This window comes from Juglans microcarpa x Juglans regia, chromosome 3S (genome assembly GCF_004785595.1).
Source record: "Juglans microcarpa x Juglans regia isolate MS1-56 chromosome 3S, Jm3101_v1.0, whole genome shotgun sequence".
NCBI classification, from domain to species: domain Eukaryota; kingdom Viridiplantae; phylum Streptophyta; class Magnoliopsida; order Fagales; family Juglandaceae; genus Juglans; species Juglans microcarpa x Juglans regia.
In genome coordinates this window covers 25994815-26013101 of record NC_054599.1, presented here as the reverse complement: position 1 = coordinate 26013101, position 18287 = coordinate 25994815, and the positions used below count along the sequence as shown (strand labels likewise).

The 18287-nt window shown below is 33.9% G+C and overlaps 2 protein-coding genes and 1 non-coding gene across 3 annotated transcripts; 2 read left to right on the top strand and 1 right to left on the bottom strand.

The window, feature by feature from the left end:
* Positions 1–627: 627 nt before the first annotated feature.
* LOC121256931 (7-deoxyloganetin glucosyltransferase-like) lies at positions 628–2631 on the bottom strand. Its single transcript, XM_041157740.1, has 3 exons — positions 2097–2631; positions 960–1953; positions 628–761 (listed from the first exon to the last, which is right to left on the bottom strand). Exons 1-2 carry the CDS (start codon positions 2614–2616, stop codon positions 1016–1018), a joined length of 1458 nt encoding a protein of 485 aa, XP_041013674.1. The 5' UTR covers positions 2617–2631; the 3' UTR covers positions 628–761; positions 960–1015.
* Positions 2632–13086: 10455 nt separating this feature from the next.
* TRNAY-GUA lies at positions 13087–13173 on the top strand. Its single transcript is given in 2 exon segments — positions 13087–13123; positions 13138–13173. It is a non-coding gene; the product is annotated as a tRNA-Tyr (tRNA).
* Positions 13174–13951: 778 nt separating this feature from the next.
* On the top strand, positions 13952–15231 carry LOC121256933 (RING-H2 finger protein ATL70-like). Its single transcript, XM_041157742.1, has 2 exons — positions 13952–14582; positions 15089–15231. The coding sequence occupies exons 1-2, from the start codon at positions 14124–14126 to the stop codon at positions 15224–15226; spliced, it is 597 nt and encodes a 198-aa protein (XP_041013676.1). The 5' UTR covers positions 13952–14123; the 3' UTR covers positions 15227–15231.
* The last annotated feature ends 3056 nt before the right edge of the window (positions 15232–18287 follow it).

The following is an 18287-nucleotide window of genomic DNA, read 5'->3' as shown; positions in this document are numbered from 1 at the left end:
AAGAAAATAATAATAACAATAGTGCTGAGATAAACGCAAATATAAAATTGGTAAAACATAATATATAGCTAATAAAATTTATCTAATAATTGTCAGATAAATGATAAATTTATATCTTTTTGACGTATTAAACTTTTGAACAACAATGATATAAAATAAATATTTGCTAGATCCGGCGCCACCTCTCCCAGATCATCAGAGTAAACCTTTTGTCCATTTTGATATTTGTTTTTTGGAGATAGGAATATTTTATCGATTTCAATAAGAATTTTTTAATTTTTACTTTTGCATTGACTGAGTAAGAAAGTTGACCATACACAAGCGAGTAAAATGATAATCGAGAAAAACAAAAAAAATAGTTAAATAAGGCAGGTTGGTTTGGATATAGAAATCATCTGATCAACTCGTCTTGTTTTATCTCATCTTATTTCATCATTATAAATTTTTTAAATTATCATATAAAATATAATAAATAATTCAATTTTTTCAAATTCATAAATAATAATAATATTAAAAAATATTTTTTAATGATATTTTATTCAACTCATCTAAAACCATCTTATCTTATCTCACCATCCAAACAATCCAATAACATTGCCGCCTTTTTATTGATTAGAAAAGCCATAAGAAAGAAAAATTAGAAAGACCAGATTAATTATTCTCTTGATCATCATAACAATGCTAATGAAGTAGATGATCTGAATATTATTGATTAATAAATCAAAATCATATATATATAGCACAACAGCTAGCTACTTAATTTTATTTTATTTTTATCAAGGGAGGACCAAACCTCCAGATTTTATTGATGAACCTGTCTTTCCATTTGTCTAAAACCTTGATAAAAAAACCTTTAAAACTGAAGTAAACCAGATTAGGACGATATAGGGGAGGCCAAGCTTGTCTATTCTCAGCGGTCCACGTAGGCTCCGAGGCAGATCAACAGCTAGCTACTTTATTGATTGTAAACTTTAATTAATATTTGCCAGCATCTTCCTCCCTAGCTTTACTTAATTTACATGTTTCCTGCAGTTATGAGTACGTCGGAAATCAAGCTTTCCAAATTCTGGTAAGAAGAACCACCAGCTTTTGCAGCCTCTTCCGCCATTGTCTTCCACTCCATTACCTTCTTCTTCATCTCTTTACCCTTATCACCCTCCATTAACTCCCTCACTTGTTTCTCAACTTCGTCCCGCTTGACGTTGTTATCTATCTCCATCCCAATGCCCCATTCAGTGCAGCAGTACCTGCAATTCGTCTGCTGCTCGGCAAAGAAGGGCCAGGAGATCATTGGCACTCCACCGCACACGCTTTCAAGCGTGGAATTCCACCCGCTATGCGTTAGAAACCCAGCTATTGATGGGTGCTTCAGGATTTGTTCTTGAGCGTACCAACTTGCTAGCATGCCTCGATCTTTAGTTTCGGTAACAAATTCAGGAGGCACAATGGCCGAGTCTCCCACCACAAGATCAGGCCTTATAATCCACAAGAAGGGTTTTCCACTGTTGGCGAGTCCCCAAGCAAACTCGACGAGTTGTTGGGGCGTCATCACAGTGATGCTGCCAAAAGTTACGAACACCACGGAGTTGGGTTCTTTTGTATTTAGCCATTCCACACACCCGGGCTGTTCTTTCCACAGATTGGAACCTAATGATTTCAATATGTCATCTTTAATCTGATCGGCAAGTAACAGAACTGGACCGATGGTGTATATACGAGGAAGCAAAGACGAGAGAGCATCCAAAACGTCCTTTTCAAATGGGTCGAACGTGTTCAAAACCACAGCTGAAGCTCTTGGAGTTCTCTTCGTTTCCCGGATGAGGAAGTTGACCATGATATCGTTCTCATCCGTAGTTCTAATGAAACTCGGAAGATCCCTCAGCCGCATGTTTTTCATTCCGGGAATCCAATCGATTGCCGTTTCTAAATACCCATTCGTTAGATCGCTTGCATCTGTGAATCACATCCATCGAAGTAAGGTAAAATCTTTGTTAAGGTTGATACATAGTAATGATTCTATATAGGAAACACTTGCCTTAAAAAGTTAAATCTGATAAATAGTGATATTAAGGTTGATGGAGACTCTACGTAAGTACCTTTGAGAGGTGTTAAACCTCGTTCAACTAGATGACGATAATGCATATAACTCAAGAAGCCGCAGGCGCTAGGTGTCCAGAAAAGTACGTTTGGAATTCCAAACTTTTCAGCAGCATCAAGGGTGAAGGTCATGCAGCCATCAGACACAATACAGGTGACCGGGCGAGGCACGTTGGAAGAGGTCGTATCGTTGAGTTTGGAGAGGAGGCTGCAGAGAGGGTCGAGGCAATTCTTGGAGGTGGAATCGCAAAGGGAAGGGATATCTTGGCTAACATCGGCATCAGAAAATGGAAGGCCGTCGGGGATGGCCTCAAAGCGAAAGCCCGGGAAGCCGTCAAGGGCATTGGGGCCTCTGGACCTGAGCAAGCGTTTGTGGTTGTACTCGGTATTCACAAAAGTTATGAGAAAGCCTTTGTGATGGAGGAGTTTGGCGAGCTTGAGCATTGGGTTGATGTGGCCTTGAAGTGGGTATGGAACACAGAGAACATGACCTCTAAAATCTGCAGAAATGGAAACCATATCTGTGTGAAACTCTCCCTGACAAACACACGCAGCTCAGGCACATGAGATGGGGAAAGCTTGGAGGAAGTTGCACCATTTCAAGCCCTTTTATAGCCATACTGTGTGAACAGAACTGAGCTTTTTCCTTCCTCTTTTGCTTATGTTCACCTTTTCAGATTTCAGATTTTGATTTGTTGCGATTTTTAATATGAGTAATGCTATACAGTTGTATAAAAAGGTTTTAAAAAAGAGTAAAATTTATTATTATTTTTTATAAATTTTATATTTTTTTAAATAATTGGACAGCACTTATTCATTATGTAATTATCAGGGAATTAAGAAGTCGAATAAAAGGAAACAGTTGACATTTGGGAAAATGTGGAAGCTACCCTAATTAGACACTGCGACCACGTACAGCCGAAAGAAAACGTAAGAGATGACATGTTTTATCTTTTCACCGTTCAGTCGTCAGAAGTGACTTTTGATCTCCGCTTCCAATTCAAGAAGAATACAACTATAATGCCTCCCCCTTTGTCCGTTCAATTTGCTGGTTAAATTTTTTTTTTTTTTTGACTTCATGATTAAGAAAATAATTTTAAGTGTATTGATATATATTTTTTTATTTTTTAAAAATATTTAAATATATTAAAAAGATATAATAAAAAAAAAAAAAAAAATCACTGAACGATACGTCCGGCGGTAAGAATGGGGCGACATAGTAGCCCCACTCATTCAATAATATTACCCAAAGACCACTCTAAACCGATAATATTTAATAAAAGTAATGTTACTCATTATCTCAACTTCTATTATCATTTCATCGTTTTATGATATGACATTAGGTGATTAAAAATTATTTATTATATTTCACTTGTGAACTTATCATTTAATGCTACATCATGGGATGATATGAGGATGATGAGAGTTGAGATGATGAATAGATTTTTTCATTTAATAAACTTACTTGCTAATCTCAAAGAAAAATAATTTATACACAATATTTTACATAATTATATTTTAAATAAGAAGTATTTTTATAAAACATCTTATAATAGTAACATAATTTTACAAAAATATCTTCATTTTATAACATTGTTGTGTAATGTGTTGTGTGTATATCATTACTCATCTAAAAAAGACATCAAAATCTCTTCTCGATTCTCTTCAGGCTGCGTTTGTATGTTGAGCAAACTGATCTGAGTTGAGTAATGAGTTGAGTATGTGGAGTGAGTTATGTAGGATCCATCTAAAATAAGTTTATATGTGTTTGAATGTTAAAATGAGTTTAGTACTATTTATAAAAAAATCGAAAAAGGTTGTGGGTCTCACATATAAATGTGTTGAGTTGAAAAATGTTGTATGTCCCATGTGTAAGGAAGTTTTGAGTTGAGATGAATTTAGTAATTTGAGAGTTGTGTGTTTGGATGTTAGATTCAACTTAAAATTAAGTAGACTGAATTGATCTCAACTGAGTCTTACAACCAAACGGAGCTTTAATTGACTTGCATCGAAATTTAGGGTGGTTTATATATAAATTAGGCTTTTAAGACCTCGTTTGCTAAATGAGACAAGATCACCTTATTTTATATAATTCTTATAATTTTTTTAAAATTTTTATATAAAATATAATAAATAATTTAATTTTTTCAAATCATAAAATAAAAATTATATTAAAAAATCTTATTCAACTTTTAACTTTTATCTCATTTTATCTGTATAAGCAAACGAGGCCTAATTGTCTTTTTATCACTCTTATTAGTGATTAATTTGATATTATAATTTGTTTGTTTTGTAATGAGTTTTTACTTTATTGTTATTTATAAACAATTTACTATTATTTATAAACAGTAAATTATTATTTATAAATTATTTTACTACTATTTACACGTAATCTATGATATTCTTAACATCCACACATATCCTGTTAATATTTCTTAAACGTCTTCCTTTCCCAATAAAGATTTTGTAAAATGTTGATGAAAGTGTAGCAAATATTTGATGCCCTATCCGAACCCTAGGCTTAATTTGTTCTCTTCATGTTTTATTGCCCTTCTTTTTTCTCCTCACTAATGTGTTGATTCATTAAATCGATGGATTTGGAAGTTAGTTTGGAATTCAATTTATTGATGTCATGTTTCACAGATTAGGAAACTCTACAGTTCCTCCGCCTCACCTACAAGATTCAAGGAGATGAGGGCTTGGGTTGGTGAGAGTCGCCTCCGATGCTTAAGTTATAATTATCTTTATGTGTCTGACTATATGGAAGAAATTGTTCAGAGAGCTAACATGTGCTCAGGACTCATTTATATACACGCTCGTTGTGGTCCCCACCCTCTACTAACAAATCGTGGTGGGGCGTACGGGATGCTGCGCAGATGTCAGACTTTCTCCCCTATCTTGTCAGCTGTTGCCCTGCCACATTTTGCGTGTGTTGCCAGTCTGACCCCTACGACGGACAGGGGGAGGAAGGTGCGCGCATTACCTTGTCCCAAGGGTAGATGGACGCCTGGTCTCGTTGCGTACTGGCATCTCAACTCATTTAATATTGCATGCCTGCTGTCTGGCAACATGAGTTGCTGTGTGGGCGGGTGACGTGTCCAGTCACCAGTTATGGGCCTCCTCGGGCCTTGCCTCTCCCCCTTCCCGTCATTGGTATTATATTGGGCTACCTACCGACCGTTTGGACCCTGCGGAAGGAGCCAAACTGTCATATGGCTCGGGTAAATGAAAATCCCCTTACACAATTCTTCGTGGATTTAAGTTTTTAACTCTTCATGAAATTGAGGCTACAAATAAAGGTACGTTTGGAATTTCTAGGCCATGTTTGGTTAAGACTAATTTTTACAATTATTTAACTACTTTAACCAAAGGCATATCTTTTCTTTATAAGATATAATTACAACTCTTTTATAATTATTTTACAACTTATTTTTAAATAAACAATGAAATCATGCCATTCCATTCAAAATAAATCTTAATAATATTACAAAACAAAAAAATGATAGACATACAATATTTTATACAATTATGTTTTAAATGAGTGACATTTTTATAAAGTAAATTATAAAAGTAACATCACATTACATGAATACCATCATTTTAAAACGTGGTTATATAAAAGATTATACGTGCATCATTACTCATACAAAACTATCATTCATTTCATGCAATTATAAATTAGTTGTAAGATAGTTGTGAGGTTATCATTTTGATTTTGATTATAAATGATTAAAAAATAAGAGAGAGAAAAGTCAAAGGTTATAACTAACATTGTCACATACGTTTTTAGAATAATATGATAACATGCAAGATCCCTCTGTGTGTCTATGTACAGATGTTCGAAAATTTGTGAGATCTGCAAGCCCTCAAAGAAAAACTATTAAAAAACTTAGGTATAGGAGAGAGCTACTAAGTTTCAATCCTGATTATATATTTTATTTATTTATGTACATATTTTATATATTGGACTTATTTATTAAAAAAAAAAAAAAAGTCTGATCCATTCCTAAAGAAAGGTGTTGAAACAAATAAAAATAATTAAATATATATTTTCACTTAGTTTAAGCTTTTGATACAAGATTTGACATCTATATAAAAAATAAATAAATTGATAACCAAGTGAGAGACGATCATCGCACCCACACAACTATGAGATCAGCTGCCCGTGTGGTCATCTTTTACGATGAGTTGATATTTTTTAATATTTTTTAGATGATAATCATTTCACTTTTAAAATAAATAACGGTAATTATATTATTTTATTCGTCTCGTTCAATGCTTAAATGCCACGGATATGAAAGCAACGCATACTATGGGACAAGGGACACCAAATTCGACTATAAATACGAGGTCAAGAAGGTGAGTTCTTTGGATTTTATAGACTATGGTGGCATGGGATGTTAAGAGTATTTCGTATCATCTATAAATAATAGTTAAATAGTAACAGACAGTTTATAAATAGTAATAAACTATTTGTAAATAGTAATGAACTATATTTATAATAGTTTAGTTCACAAACATACCTTAGTATCCTCTAATTCTAGCTTCCTACTTTTGTAACTTCTCTAATTAAGTCTTAAGATTGTCTCAACTCATCTCATTTCATCTTACTATCCAAACGTCATTCAAATATAAATACTTTTCAATTTTAAATTTTAAATTTTCCATCTAATCATTAACTAATTTATTAGTACAACTTTCTTAAACTTTCAAATAAAACACAAAAAATGATTCAATTTTTTAAATCTCAAAACAAAAATAATATTAAAAGTTATATTCTAACAATATTTTAACTTTATAATATTTTATGTCTCAATTTAATAAGATCTTAAAAATAAAATTTAAATATTTCATTGTATTAATTATGAAACTTAGTATTATCCACCTTACACATTAAAAAATATTTAAATTATTTAAATGTTTATTAAATGAATTTTATTTATATATATTTTTTAAAATCTAAATAAAAGCATCCCAACAGGCGCAACGATCTTAGTGGCCTTATCCTTGAGCCATGCCAGACTCGTTCTCATCAGAACCTGTACAAGTTTATGGCCGATATATATGTTGTTCTAGCTTGGGAATGTCTCTAAACCAGAACAAAGAACATAGCCATCACGAGTTTATAATAAAGTAGTTGATCTATGAATTTTGTTTGCCAGCTCTTGCTTGTATGTGATCTTCATTATCTAATAATTAAATGACGTACCATGGCATTATTTTCTAGCTTTACATAAGAATGTCGTACTCAAAGCTATGTAGGATGAAATTGTATAATAAATAATAATGTGATTGTTGGTCAGATGACACAGATCTCCTCTAATATGAGATGAGATCTTATAGATCTCAACGCTCAAAATCGTCGCAAATACCCTTATTAATCGTTGCATTTGAGTATTTTTAACGATTTTTAATTCGTTGTACTTTCAACAAAATTAAAGTGCTTTTTTTTTTTAATAATCAATTTCAGCGATAGGCAAAAATCTTCGCAAAAAATTACTATTCTTGCAATTTTTGTGCGTCACAACTGTCCTCAAAATCGACGGAAATGGCCTTTCTATTTATCATTAAATTGTTGAAAAAAGTCAATTGCGGTGATATCGTCGCAAAAGGTTGTAAAATTATCGCAAATATCTTGATATTTTTCCAGCGATTTAAATTTTTGTCGCCATTATATATTTCCAGCGGGTAACTGTCACTGGAAAAGATTATTTGTGGCAATTTTCTATCGCCGCAAATAAGTTCAATTGATGAAAACATTATTTTACGCGAAATTTACTTGTTGGAAAAGGTTTTGCAAAAAATTAAAAAAAAATGCACAAAAACAGAATACATAAAAAAATGTATTACACATCCAACTTATATGTTGTTGCTCAAAAAAGCAAATGCACAATGGGAAGCACAAAATCAGATTTACAAATGATCTAAAAATAAAAAACAAGTGTCACCAAGGACATTCATTCATTCTGAATTTGATGACTTATCTGGATCTAGGATCCACATCAAAACAACTATGTGCAATCATCTTTGGTACATTCCAATTTAAGAAAGGATATTCATTCATTCATCCAAATTTTGGAAGATTGACATATATCAAGTTTTTCCATCACATCATAGCCTAACATATTTTTTGCACTCCTCATAGAGTCAAATAACAATACCTCTATTTAAGTAGACAGATGATAGGCAGCTATAAATTGACCACAAGGTGGCAGGGGTGGGTGGAACTCCATTTAATACCACTGCAACCATTTGATCCATTTAATACCACTGTCATAAACATGCAAACATCAAATTATCTAATTGTATATAAAATGCATCAGTATACACAATATGTTATAGATAAATCGCATGTTCCTACCATTATTTCCCATAACAGCAAATAGCATTAGAATTTTGTAGAGATGATTACTCCACATATGATATTGTAATTAATCTCTCTCATTGCTTCAACACAGCAACGTGATAAGAGTAAGAATAATGTTTAGTGTGCAGATAATTAAAGGCATTCTAAAAAGACAAGTATGAAATTGAAGGCACATGCCTGGAAAAGACGACGACCCAGTAAAAGGTTGAAGACTTGGGGTCTTGGATGGTACAGTGTGAAATGGGCAGCTCTCCAGGCGTCGCAACAATGGTATTTGATATTTTCATATTCCACAGGAATGTACCCCAAGGCCTTCACTCAAACTGCATCATCTATCACTATCAGTGAAAAAAGTTTCGAGTCCCGACTAATGAAAGTAGACTGCAAAATAGTCACATTACCAACAACTTCTACAAGCATTGGCTTACTCTTAAGGAAAAATTATTTACTTTAAGCTGATTCTAAAGTAAAATACTCCCATCTGATAACAAAATTCAAGCACACTCTGATTTCTTTCAAAAATAGAGAAGCAAAACCAGCACCTAAAGCAGCCCTGTTTTTATAAGCCAAAAATTCAGGCTTCCAGTGCAGTGCTTTCAGAAAGGAGTCTCAAGAACTTAATCCTAGCATCTTCCTATTGCAGTACTTTAAGTAAAGTCCAACAATCAAAAGTAAAAGTACATGCAGTAGTAACTTAATCCTAGCGGCTTCCTATTGCAGCTAGTAGGACTTATGCAGTTATACATATATATATCATCTATATATAAGTTCTATCATCCATTTGTTTTAGGTTTCCATAGCAAGCCATATAAGCTAAATTATAACTTTATGGAACAAACATATAAATACCTATTCATCGAGTTTTAGGGAATTCTTTACCCCGAATTTAGTGGAACTTGGACTCAAGATAAGAGTTACCCATCAACAAGTATGCATGCCAGACTAAACTTACGTACCTAGATACGTAGTGCCGTCTCTCCACAAATGTACCACCTAAGGTTTTGAGACAAAAACAGATAATTCCTTTGCTGAAAAAAATACTTTTGACATGCATACAAGTGAAACTGAGTTATGCATTTATATCATTTACATTCCTACTTTAGAAGGTTGAACTACAGAGTATAGAGCATATGAGACTTGTGGGTATCAGTTAACAACTACTGAATTGTCTATGGGAAATAAGCATCAAAGGGATGATGTGAGACAAGCTTTATATTACCAATTATCACCACTATAACCATGCACAAGCATAGTTGTTCAACCAACATCAGATGGTAATACAGAAGCAACCTAACTTCCAATACAGACACAGATTTGATGAATTTATATGTATTTATGATCAGATGAAAGATTCAATGTGATGATATGATAGGAAATTAACATCCTATATATGGATCAAAGAGTAGTAAACAAGATCAAAAGAAGTTCATTTATAGTAATTCAAATGAATTCATTATTAACAGTTATAATGACCTTAAAGCCGTACATTTCAATTGTAATGAAAGCTACCACTTTTGAGGTAGAACTTTAGATGTGACCTATACTTGTATTGTTACCTAATACATGTTAGTTGTCTCACATCCATTGATAAAACTGTTTATAGACAAGGAGCACCCAAGCATATTGATATTGGATAGAAGGTTTGTCTTAAAAAAGACTTTTAGTGGATAGGTGGTGCAACAACAATAAACAACGGGAGAGAGACAAAAGAAGTGCGGGGTTTGTAAGGAAATCGAGTAGGTCAACAATAAAAAATATAGCAATTATCCCCAAGAAATTCAAGCCCATGCGAAAGCATTAGTAGTGTATACTATAAAGGCTTTGTATTGAAGTATTAATTGAGTTTCCAAGCCAATAAATTACATAACTGGTTTCAGATTTATATCCTATGGGAGATAAATGAAACTAACAAAATACAAGTGAGGTGCTCAGTCAATGACAGGAGCAGAAACCAAGCGAAACTAACCCAACAATAAAGGCACATTCATCAACTTGGCATGAAAGAAAAATTTAAGGAAATACAGAACATGATGCACAAAACCTCACAATATAAAATGGAGCATGAACATGACTATAAAAGACTAGGGCCACATTCATTAAATCAAGCCAATCAAAGAATAAAATAGAAGGTTTGAAAATAAAACCTACTAGCAAAGATACCCAGAGGTGTATTTGTGAGTCACAACTTATTTCTAAGAAACCATGCAAAAAAAAAAAAAAAAAAAAAAAATTGTAACATCTAGAAAAATTTGAAATGAGCACCGGATTGCATTAATAATACAATACCATGAACTTATAAAAAGTATACAATGGCAGGAGCATTTGCAAGCATTTGAAAGGCACATCACTTACCAATCATATTTTTTCCATTTTGACTTTCTTCTATCAGAGAGAATGCACTAGCACAATCCAGATATTCATTCTGGCTCCGTGCCCACATATCTTACATATTCCCCACTGAAACATTATACAAGAGGACCATATCAAATAAAACATATTGTAAAATAGAATATAAATTGAGTATAAAGTCTACTAGGAAATAGCAAGCCAAATCTATTAATGAGGAAGCTGAAAGGGGTGGTCGTGGTGGTTGCTTGGCATGGAGAGGTGGCTCGGGAGGAGCATGGTGGCGTTGGGGAGAGCTGGTGGCCGTGGGTTGCGAACAGGGCAATGAAGAGAGGGAGGGCCTCAGGCTGCTGGGCTAGGAATGGAGGAGAAGGGAGCTCCGACGGAGAACTGGCAACGGCGTCAACGTGTGGGTGGTGGCGAATAGCGCCCCTAGCGGCGGCGATATAGAGAAATTTGAGAGAGAGATAGGGGTGAGGCCAGATTCGGGAAGGAAAGAGATCGGCGGGGGCCTATAGGGGTCGTCGAGGTGAGGTGGCTGTGGCGTGGGTTGTGCGTGGCGGAGGTATTGGAAAGAGAGAGGGGGAAGGAGGAGGGAGACCGAGGGAAATGACAAAGGGGGAAATGCGGTTAAATTTTTTTGCAATATTTCCGGCACTTTTGATTCGCCGCTAATAAGTAGTAAATTGGCCGCATAAAAATCTTATGGCGACATATTTTGCCGCAACAATATCTATTGTGGTGATTTGTCTAATTGATGGATAGAAAAAAACCGCAATAGTCACACTTGTTTTTTGGGAGAAAAAAGTCGCCACAAAAACTTTTCTCCTCAACATTTTCCAAATTTGGCTTTGGAATTCTGCGGCGAACGTTAAATCGCCACAAATAAATAGTATTTGCGGCGATTTTAAAATCATTAGAAATAACATATTTTCTTGTAGTGGCCATTGCATGTATTATATATGTTAATCTATTGAATTTTTTTTTTTTGATAAATATTGAAGTACTGTTCTATTTGACATAAATGGATATAGAATAATATATCATATCAAAATTTTATACTCTATTTTGATTAATTTTGTACCTTATATAGTCACTTAAATTGATTTATAAAACTATTTTTGTCAATATTACTTATTCTTGGCAGTGAGGAACGTTCCTATGTCTCAAGTAAAAAACAGTACCTATTGATCACAAATAACAATAGCGTGTGTGTATATATTTTTTTCACAGATTTCTGGATTCTGTCTCAATTCGGTTAAACTATAACCAAAAAACTGCAGCAAGTTTGCATTCTTACTTCTGCTATTAATGACTATATATATTTGCATTTATACGTAGAATAAGATATAATATATATATATATATATATATATAGTGCCAGCCAGGAGTATAGGTTTGGAGGGGTCGGGTATTTTTAAGTCTAGAATAAATAGTTAAATTAAAATTTTTTAGAAACACATTTAACAAATTGATAAAAAAAAAAACTGAGTAAAAAATAAGAAAGGAAAAAAAAAAAAAAATTCAAACTTGCATTCTTCTATGAATACCGATAATTTTATATTTAAACTTTTCATATGTTGCAATTATGAGAAGATGTTGAACTATGGAAGCGATCTATATAAAAATTACAAAAAAGAGAATATACGTAAGGAGTCAAGGACAATGCTAGGGAGTTGCCAATTAAGCATGTACCGCTGGGCATTCATCCTAGTGCATTTCAACATTTTTTATTCTTTTAAATATTTTGTAAACGTATTTAAATATTTAATAAAATATATAATTTTATTAATAGTTACTTCTTTAACTATTAAATAAAAAATAAAAAATAAAAAAACCCGAGCGGTAATTTTTAAGGGCGCAAATTTATCGGACCAAGCATCATTTTTCTATATGTAAATTATAAACTAAATTTTATATTTTGTTGAATAATGTATAACAATAACATTATATATTTAAAAGTTTTGAAGTAGTGCATTCTTTGAAGAGATGAAATATAACTAAGATATATCTTTTTTATCAGAGGTTGAATTGATCATCAGAAGAAGAATTAGGTCAAAAATTAGGATACATTCAGAAAAAATCAAACTTCCATAAAAGAGCAGCAAATAAAAGGCTTTCATAAAAATTCTTGTAGAATCGAGAATGAAGTTTTCATTCTATACATGCCAGATCATGAATTAGTAACAACATCCGATCTCCAAATGAGAAAGACTATAGTCCATGTTAATGTACAGTCAGATTAATATTAACCAAAAGAGAAGAGCATTTGTAGACCGACCTTAGCTCAGTTGGTAGAGCGGAGGACTGTAGTGGGCCTATCAGCAATCCTTAGGTCGCTGGTTCGAATCCGGCAGGTCGGAATCTTTTTCTGTTTTGGTGGCCTATATATATATATATATAAATATATATAGTCCACTCCACGAAGATATGGGCTAAGCCCATGAGGGCAAGCTGGCCTCTTTACAAAGCACAACATCCAGCCGAAACTAATTAAACTTTTTTGGTGGGCCTTTATGTATATACTCCACTCCACGAAGATGTGGGCTAAGCCCATGACCATGAGGGCAAGCTCGCCTCTTTACAAAGCGCTACATCCAGCCATTATAAAGCACAATTTTAAACTAATTTAAAAAAATACAATTGCCATTTATAATTTTTTAATCATTATTATTTAATTATTTTTTAATACACATCAAATGACTGAAACTTGTTGGTTATTTTTCTGATGAAAAATTCTATTTATAAATCGGTATAGAGTACACACATTACATACCGTTAATTTGGCATCGTTTAATTTCTAAAAAGAACTTCAAAAAATTGAAACTTGCAAATCAAATTGTGTTATATCAATAATGAGGAGGGTGTGTTTTCCACACTGTCTTTAGAATATAATGTCTTTTTGTATATATTTAGTAATTATCAAAGATGATGGAAGGATAATGATTAATAACAAAATTTAATAATATTAATTATTATTTAGTAATTTCCTCATCTGAATATATATATATATATATATATATATATATCAAATAAGTAATACAATATACCTTGGCCTGAGAGAATTTTCTATGAGAAAAAATCATTGGAACCGTTGACCATCCAAAGCTATATACAAGTTGGATAGTGGCACTCCACCAAACATTGTAATCACCAGATACTAACTTCCCTATATCTTGCCTACCCTTTCTTCTTCATCAATCCGTTTGATTTCTCGCCATTCATACCCCATATCTACTCTCTCTCTCTCTCTCTCTCTCTCTCTCTCCAATTCACTAAAGAACCTAGTATTGCTTAAATATTAGATCATGACATGGGTGCATTCGCATATGTAGTCGGATTCGTTCTTTTCACGCTGCTGGTGATCATCATCAGAATAGTGCTTTCCGTTTGCTGTGGTTGGCCTTTGCCTTCTACCCATCGACATGGTCTCGTCCGAAACCTCCAGTACCCAAGCCAGCAGTACTCCATCCGAAGATCAAATACTGCACCTGATAATCACCAAAACTCGATTGAAACCCTCGAACTGGGCCTCGACGAAGCCACCCTGCGCAACTACCCGAAGCTCATCTACGCCCAGGCCAAGCTCCACAAGGGCGCCAATTCTACCAGCACCGCTTCCAGCTGCTCCATATGCTTGGCTGATTACAAAGATACGGACGTGTTGCGCTTGTTGCCTCACTGTGGACATCTCTTTCATCTGAAATGCGTGGACTCCTGGCTACGGCTCCATGCTACCTGTCCGGTGTGTCGGAACTCGCCTCTTGCTGAGGTGATAGCCGCGCCTTCAACGGGACAGCATCCTTAATTAATTAACACATTTCGGTTTCAAACAACATGAGGTTTTACTGAGTGTTATTCTGCTCTAGAATCTGTACAGATATTCTTCATGCAAGCTGGGCTTATATATATGATTGGGTGCTTCTGCACATGATTTTGAATTCATAAAACATCTTTTTCCTTACTTGGGTTTATGATTTTTGCTATGGATCAATAAAAAATTTACAGATCGAAGAACAGTTTTTTTTTTTTTTTTGGATAGAAACTGGGCTAGACCTAGGGCTGAGTAAAAAACCTAAAAACCCGACCCGTTTGCGGTTAAAATTGGAAACAGGTATTACCCGTTACCCGATTTTAACCTATTTTGATTTCGATTTTCAGCCCCATTCATCTATTTCAATTTTAGTCCCGTGACTCTCTCTTTCTCTCTCTACTTTTTAAACACCATCTAGTCAATGACCTTCTCTCTCTCTCTAGCTTATCCGTGGTGTAATGCAAGCATTTCCTGTCGTCACTGACTGCTCCTTCGGAATCGGGACCATCCTCATTCTTTGGTGTGGCCTTTGCGATTTTCTTACCAGAGCTCATGGGTGCCTAATAGACAACATTGGGCTTGGGCGAGGCCATGGCTTGTGAGAGTACGAGGATGCCAGACGTGGCAGCCCAGGACCGCTTGCTCTTGGCCTTGGCCAGGACCAACATATCGGGGTTGAATATGGGGCTGTCCTGACTGCGCTTGGGATGGAATACGCGGCTAGTTTCGGACGCTTTGTCGGTCATGGCTTTCATGCCAAATATCAACTGGAGCTTCTGCAAATCCTCGCTGGAGAACGATTCCTCCACGAAAGTTTCAAGAATGAAACAGAGCACTCTGTATATTCAAGCTAGCGATCAAGAATCAAGAAATCACCGTCTGGGAAATCAAGCCAAAGAACAGGAGAATCATGCATGGTACAATAACCATCTTCCCTGTTTCTTTTATTTTGTATAGTCTTTCTTATTTTATTTTTTTGGATTTTTCTTCTGGGTCTAGTCAATGTTCCATCCGATTTCGATTTTAAGATGATTATCGCGTGAATTTGATTGTGATTTGTAACTGGGTTAGTGAGACAAATCTCCCAACAAAAAAAAAAAAAAAAAAAAATAGAATTCGGGTAATGGGTTAACGAGTGATCAGTATGAAACATATTTGAGTCAGGTTAGAAATTTGTGTTTTCGGGTCGGATCAGGTCGGTGAACATGGCTAGACCTGGACCACGGAGCTTCCATAAACTCATCAACAAAGGTAATCATTGGCTTAATTAGGTGTAATCATTGGCTTCAAATTCGAATTCTTGACAATTGCGGTTATATCTGTCAAAACCATATATATTTTTTATAACTACTGCTAGTTAGGAATAGTCCTCCAAAAAAGTATTTTATAACTTTCATTGCTCGATCGGATGCTATACTTATCCCTGCAGATCTGTCTACTTCTACGAAAACATTGGCCACCACCTGTAACATATTTGTCAAACCGACAAATCTGCCAACTTGAGAAAACAGCAGCAGGTGAACGAACTGTCTTTAGAAGAAGAGAGGAAAACCAAAAGTACTAGATGATCATGATTTTTCAGTGAACATACTGTAATCAGAGAGCGCCAACAGTTTTGATTGAAAACTGACGTGTCATGTTGAGATGGTCAACCAACGTCGACCAACCGTGACTTGCAATATACTAAAGCTTCGGATAACAAGCTACGTACGTCATCGATCGGTTGGTCAAAGTAGGGCTTGTTTAACAGTTTTGGTTGGTTAATTTAATGAACCTAACCAATAATATTGTTGGATACGACGTCGGGAGTAATACACGGCCGTTCCGTGCACAACTCATTTTCCTATATAAAAAATAAAATATCCTAATTAAATTCAGTAGTACTATGTTCCAAGACAAGAGTTATTAATTATGAAACAAACCCAACATATATATATATATATATATATATATTAGTTTGAAGATTAATCGCTTACACTAAATTTTTAATTAAGCCTTGAGATCTAGACTATGGCTCAAAACTAATTCGAGGGAGCCTATGTGTTTCCGCTAATTAAGTTCTTTTTATCCAATGAAAATTTTACTTATCATTTCTCTTATATTACACACTAATATATGATTTATCATTTTTATCATTTTATTTAAATATATATATTTACATCAATTATGTTTAAATAAAAAGATAAAAATAATAAATTAGATGTTGATACGTAGTGCAGAGATAAGTAACATTTTCATCTGTTCGATCCGCTCCATACAACAAAGCCGCTAATTGGTAATTACCCTCCCTGCCTCCCTCTTTTATTCAATAAAAAGAACTATATAAGTTGTCAGTAGGTAAAAGAGTAGTAATTTATAGCAAAATAGAAAATAAATATATATGTACAAAGAAATCAATGACCAATATATATCTAAAAAAATTTAACAAAAAAAAAAGGTATAAATCTAAAAAATAATGATATCTAATGATTTCTTTGACTAAAGAATATAAACATAAAAAATAAATCAATCAATGAAATTTGAAAACGTAATGAAATAAGAAATAATCTCAAACTTGAATATCACAAAAATCTGGGGCGATTAAGAAATCATCTCATATCATCTCATCATTATAATTTTTTTAAAAATTATACATAAAATATAATAAATAATTCGATTTTTTCAAATTTTAAAATAATAATATTATTATTAAAAATAATATTCTAATAATATTTTATTCAACTTTCATCTAAAACTATCTTATTTTATCTTATCTCATTATCCAAACCACTCCTAAATATTGACCAAATTTGGGCTCTACTATTATTATTATAATAACAATTGTGATGAATGCAATATTTTCTTAAAATTTTGAGAATTGTTACATATATAAAGAAATTATACAAAATAAATTTATAAACTGACGTAGTTTTATGAAATCTGTTAGATCTATTTTATAATAAAAATAACTTTATAATCTGACGAACTACATCAAACTATATCAATTTATAAATTTATTTTTATATATTTTCTTAAAAGTTATTATCGAGAGAAAAAAAACTTCAGTCTCATTCTTTCTAACTTATTTTAATTTTTTATTTCAAATTTAAACTCTATTTGGCATTTCCGATTAATCAAAAGCTCTCTTTCAAGTCCTCCGGCTCCACTTCACCTCTGACTCTATACGTAAACACACACTTCGCCACCACGAAAATGCCGACGGTGGCAACCACCGTACCACCACCTGCGCCGGCTCAATCACCATTTCTACTCTTATAAAAAATAAAAAAATGTTCTTTTTAGTTGATATGTTCCAGCCCTACTGGACAATAATTTGTATCCTGCAAGGATGCTGCTTCATATTTGATGTCCTTTTTCGGCCCTGGTGATGCTCAACGGCCCAGTAGTCAGAAGGGTGAAAATATTCAGCACGCCTACAGATTGACTTCTAAAAATGTAAGTAAATATTTGCGCGGCTGTTTGGAATGCTTTGATGTTGTTGAATAAGGTTTTAAGGGATCCGTGCTGCAGCTTACAGGCTTCACCCAAAATGACGAACATCGAAGGCAAGAAGTCATTTCTGGCTCAGCTCTGCCCAGAATTCCTATATCTAGAGAGCAGGTGAAGGAAGCAACCTTAGTGGGATTGGAAAATCTTGCAGATCATGTCCAAATACGTGATTTA

Excerpts from the sequence above, each read along its gene's own strand:
- LOC121256931 (XM_041157740.1), bottom strand. The coding sequence starts at position 2,616 with ATGGTTTCCATTTCTGCAGATTTTAGAGGTCATGTTCTCTGTGTTCCA. Across the intron at positions 1,954-2,096 it reads AGGTTTAACACCTCTCAAAG|ATGCAAGCGATCTAACGAAT; the intron begins GTACTTACGTAG and ends TGTGATTCACAG.
- LOC121256933 (XM_041157742.1), top strand. The coding sequence starts at position 14,124 with ATGGGTGCATTCGCATATGTAGTCGGATTCGTTCTTTTCACGCTGCTG. Across the intron at positions 14,583-15,088 it reads GGAACTCGCCTCTTGCTGAG|GCATTTCCTGTCGTCACTGA; the intron begins GTGATAGCCGCG and ends GGTGTAATGCAA.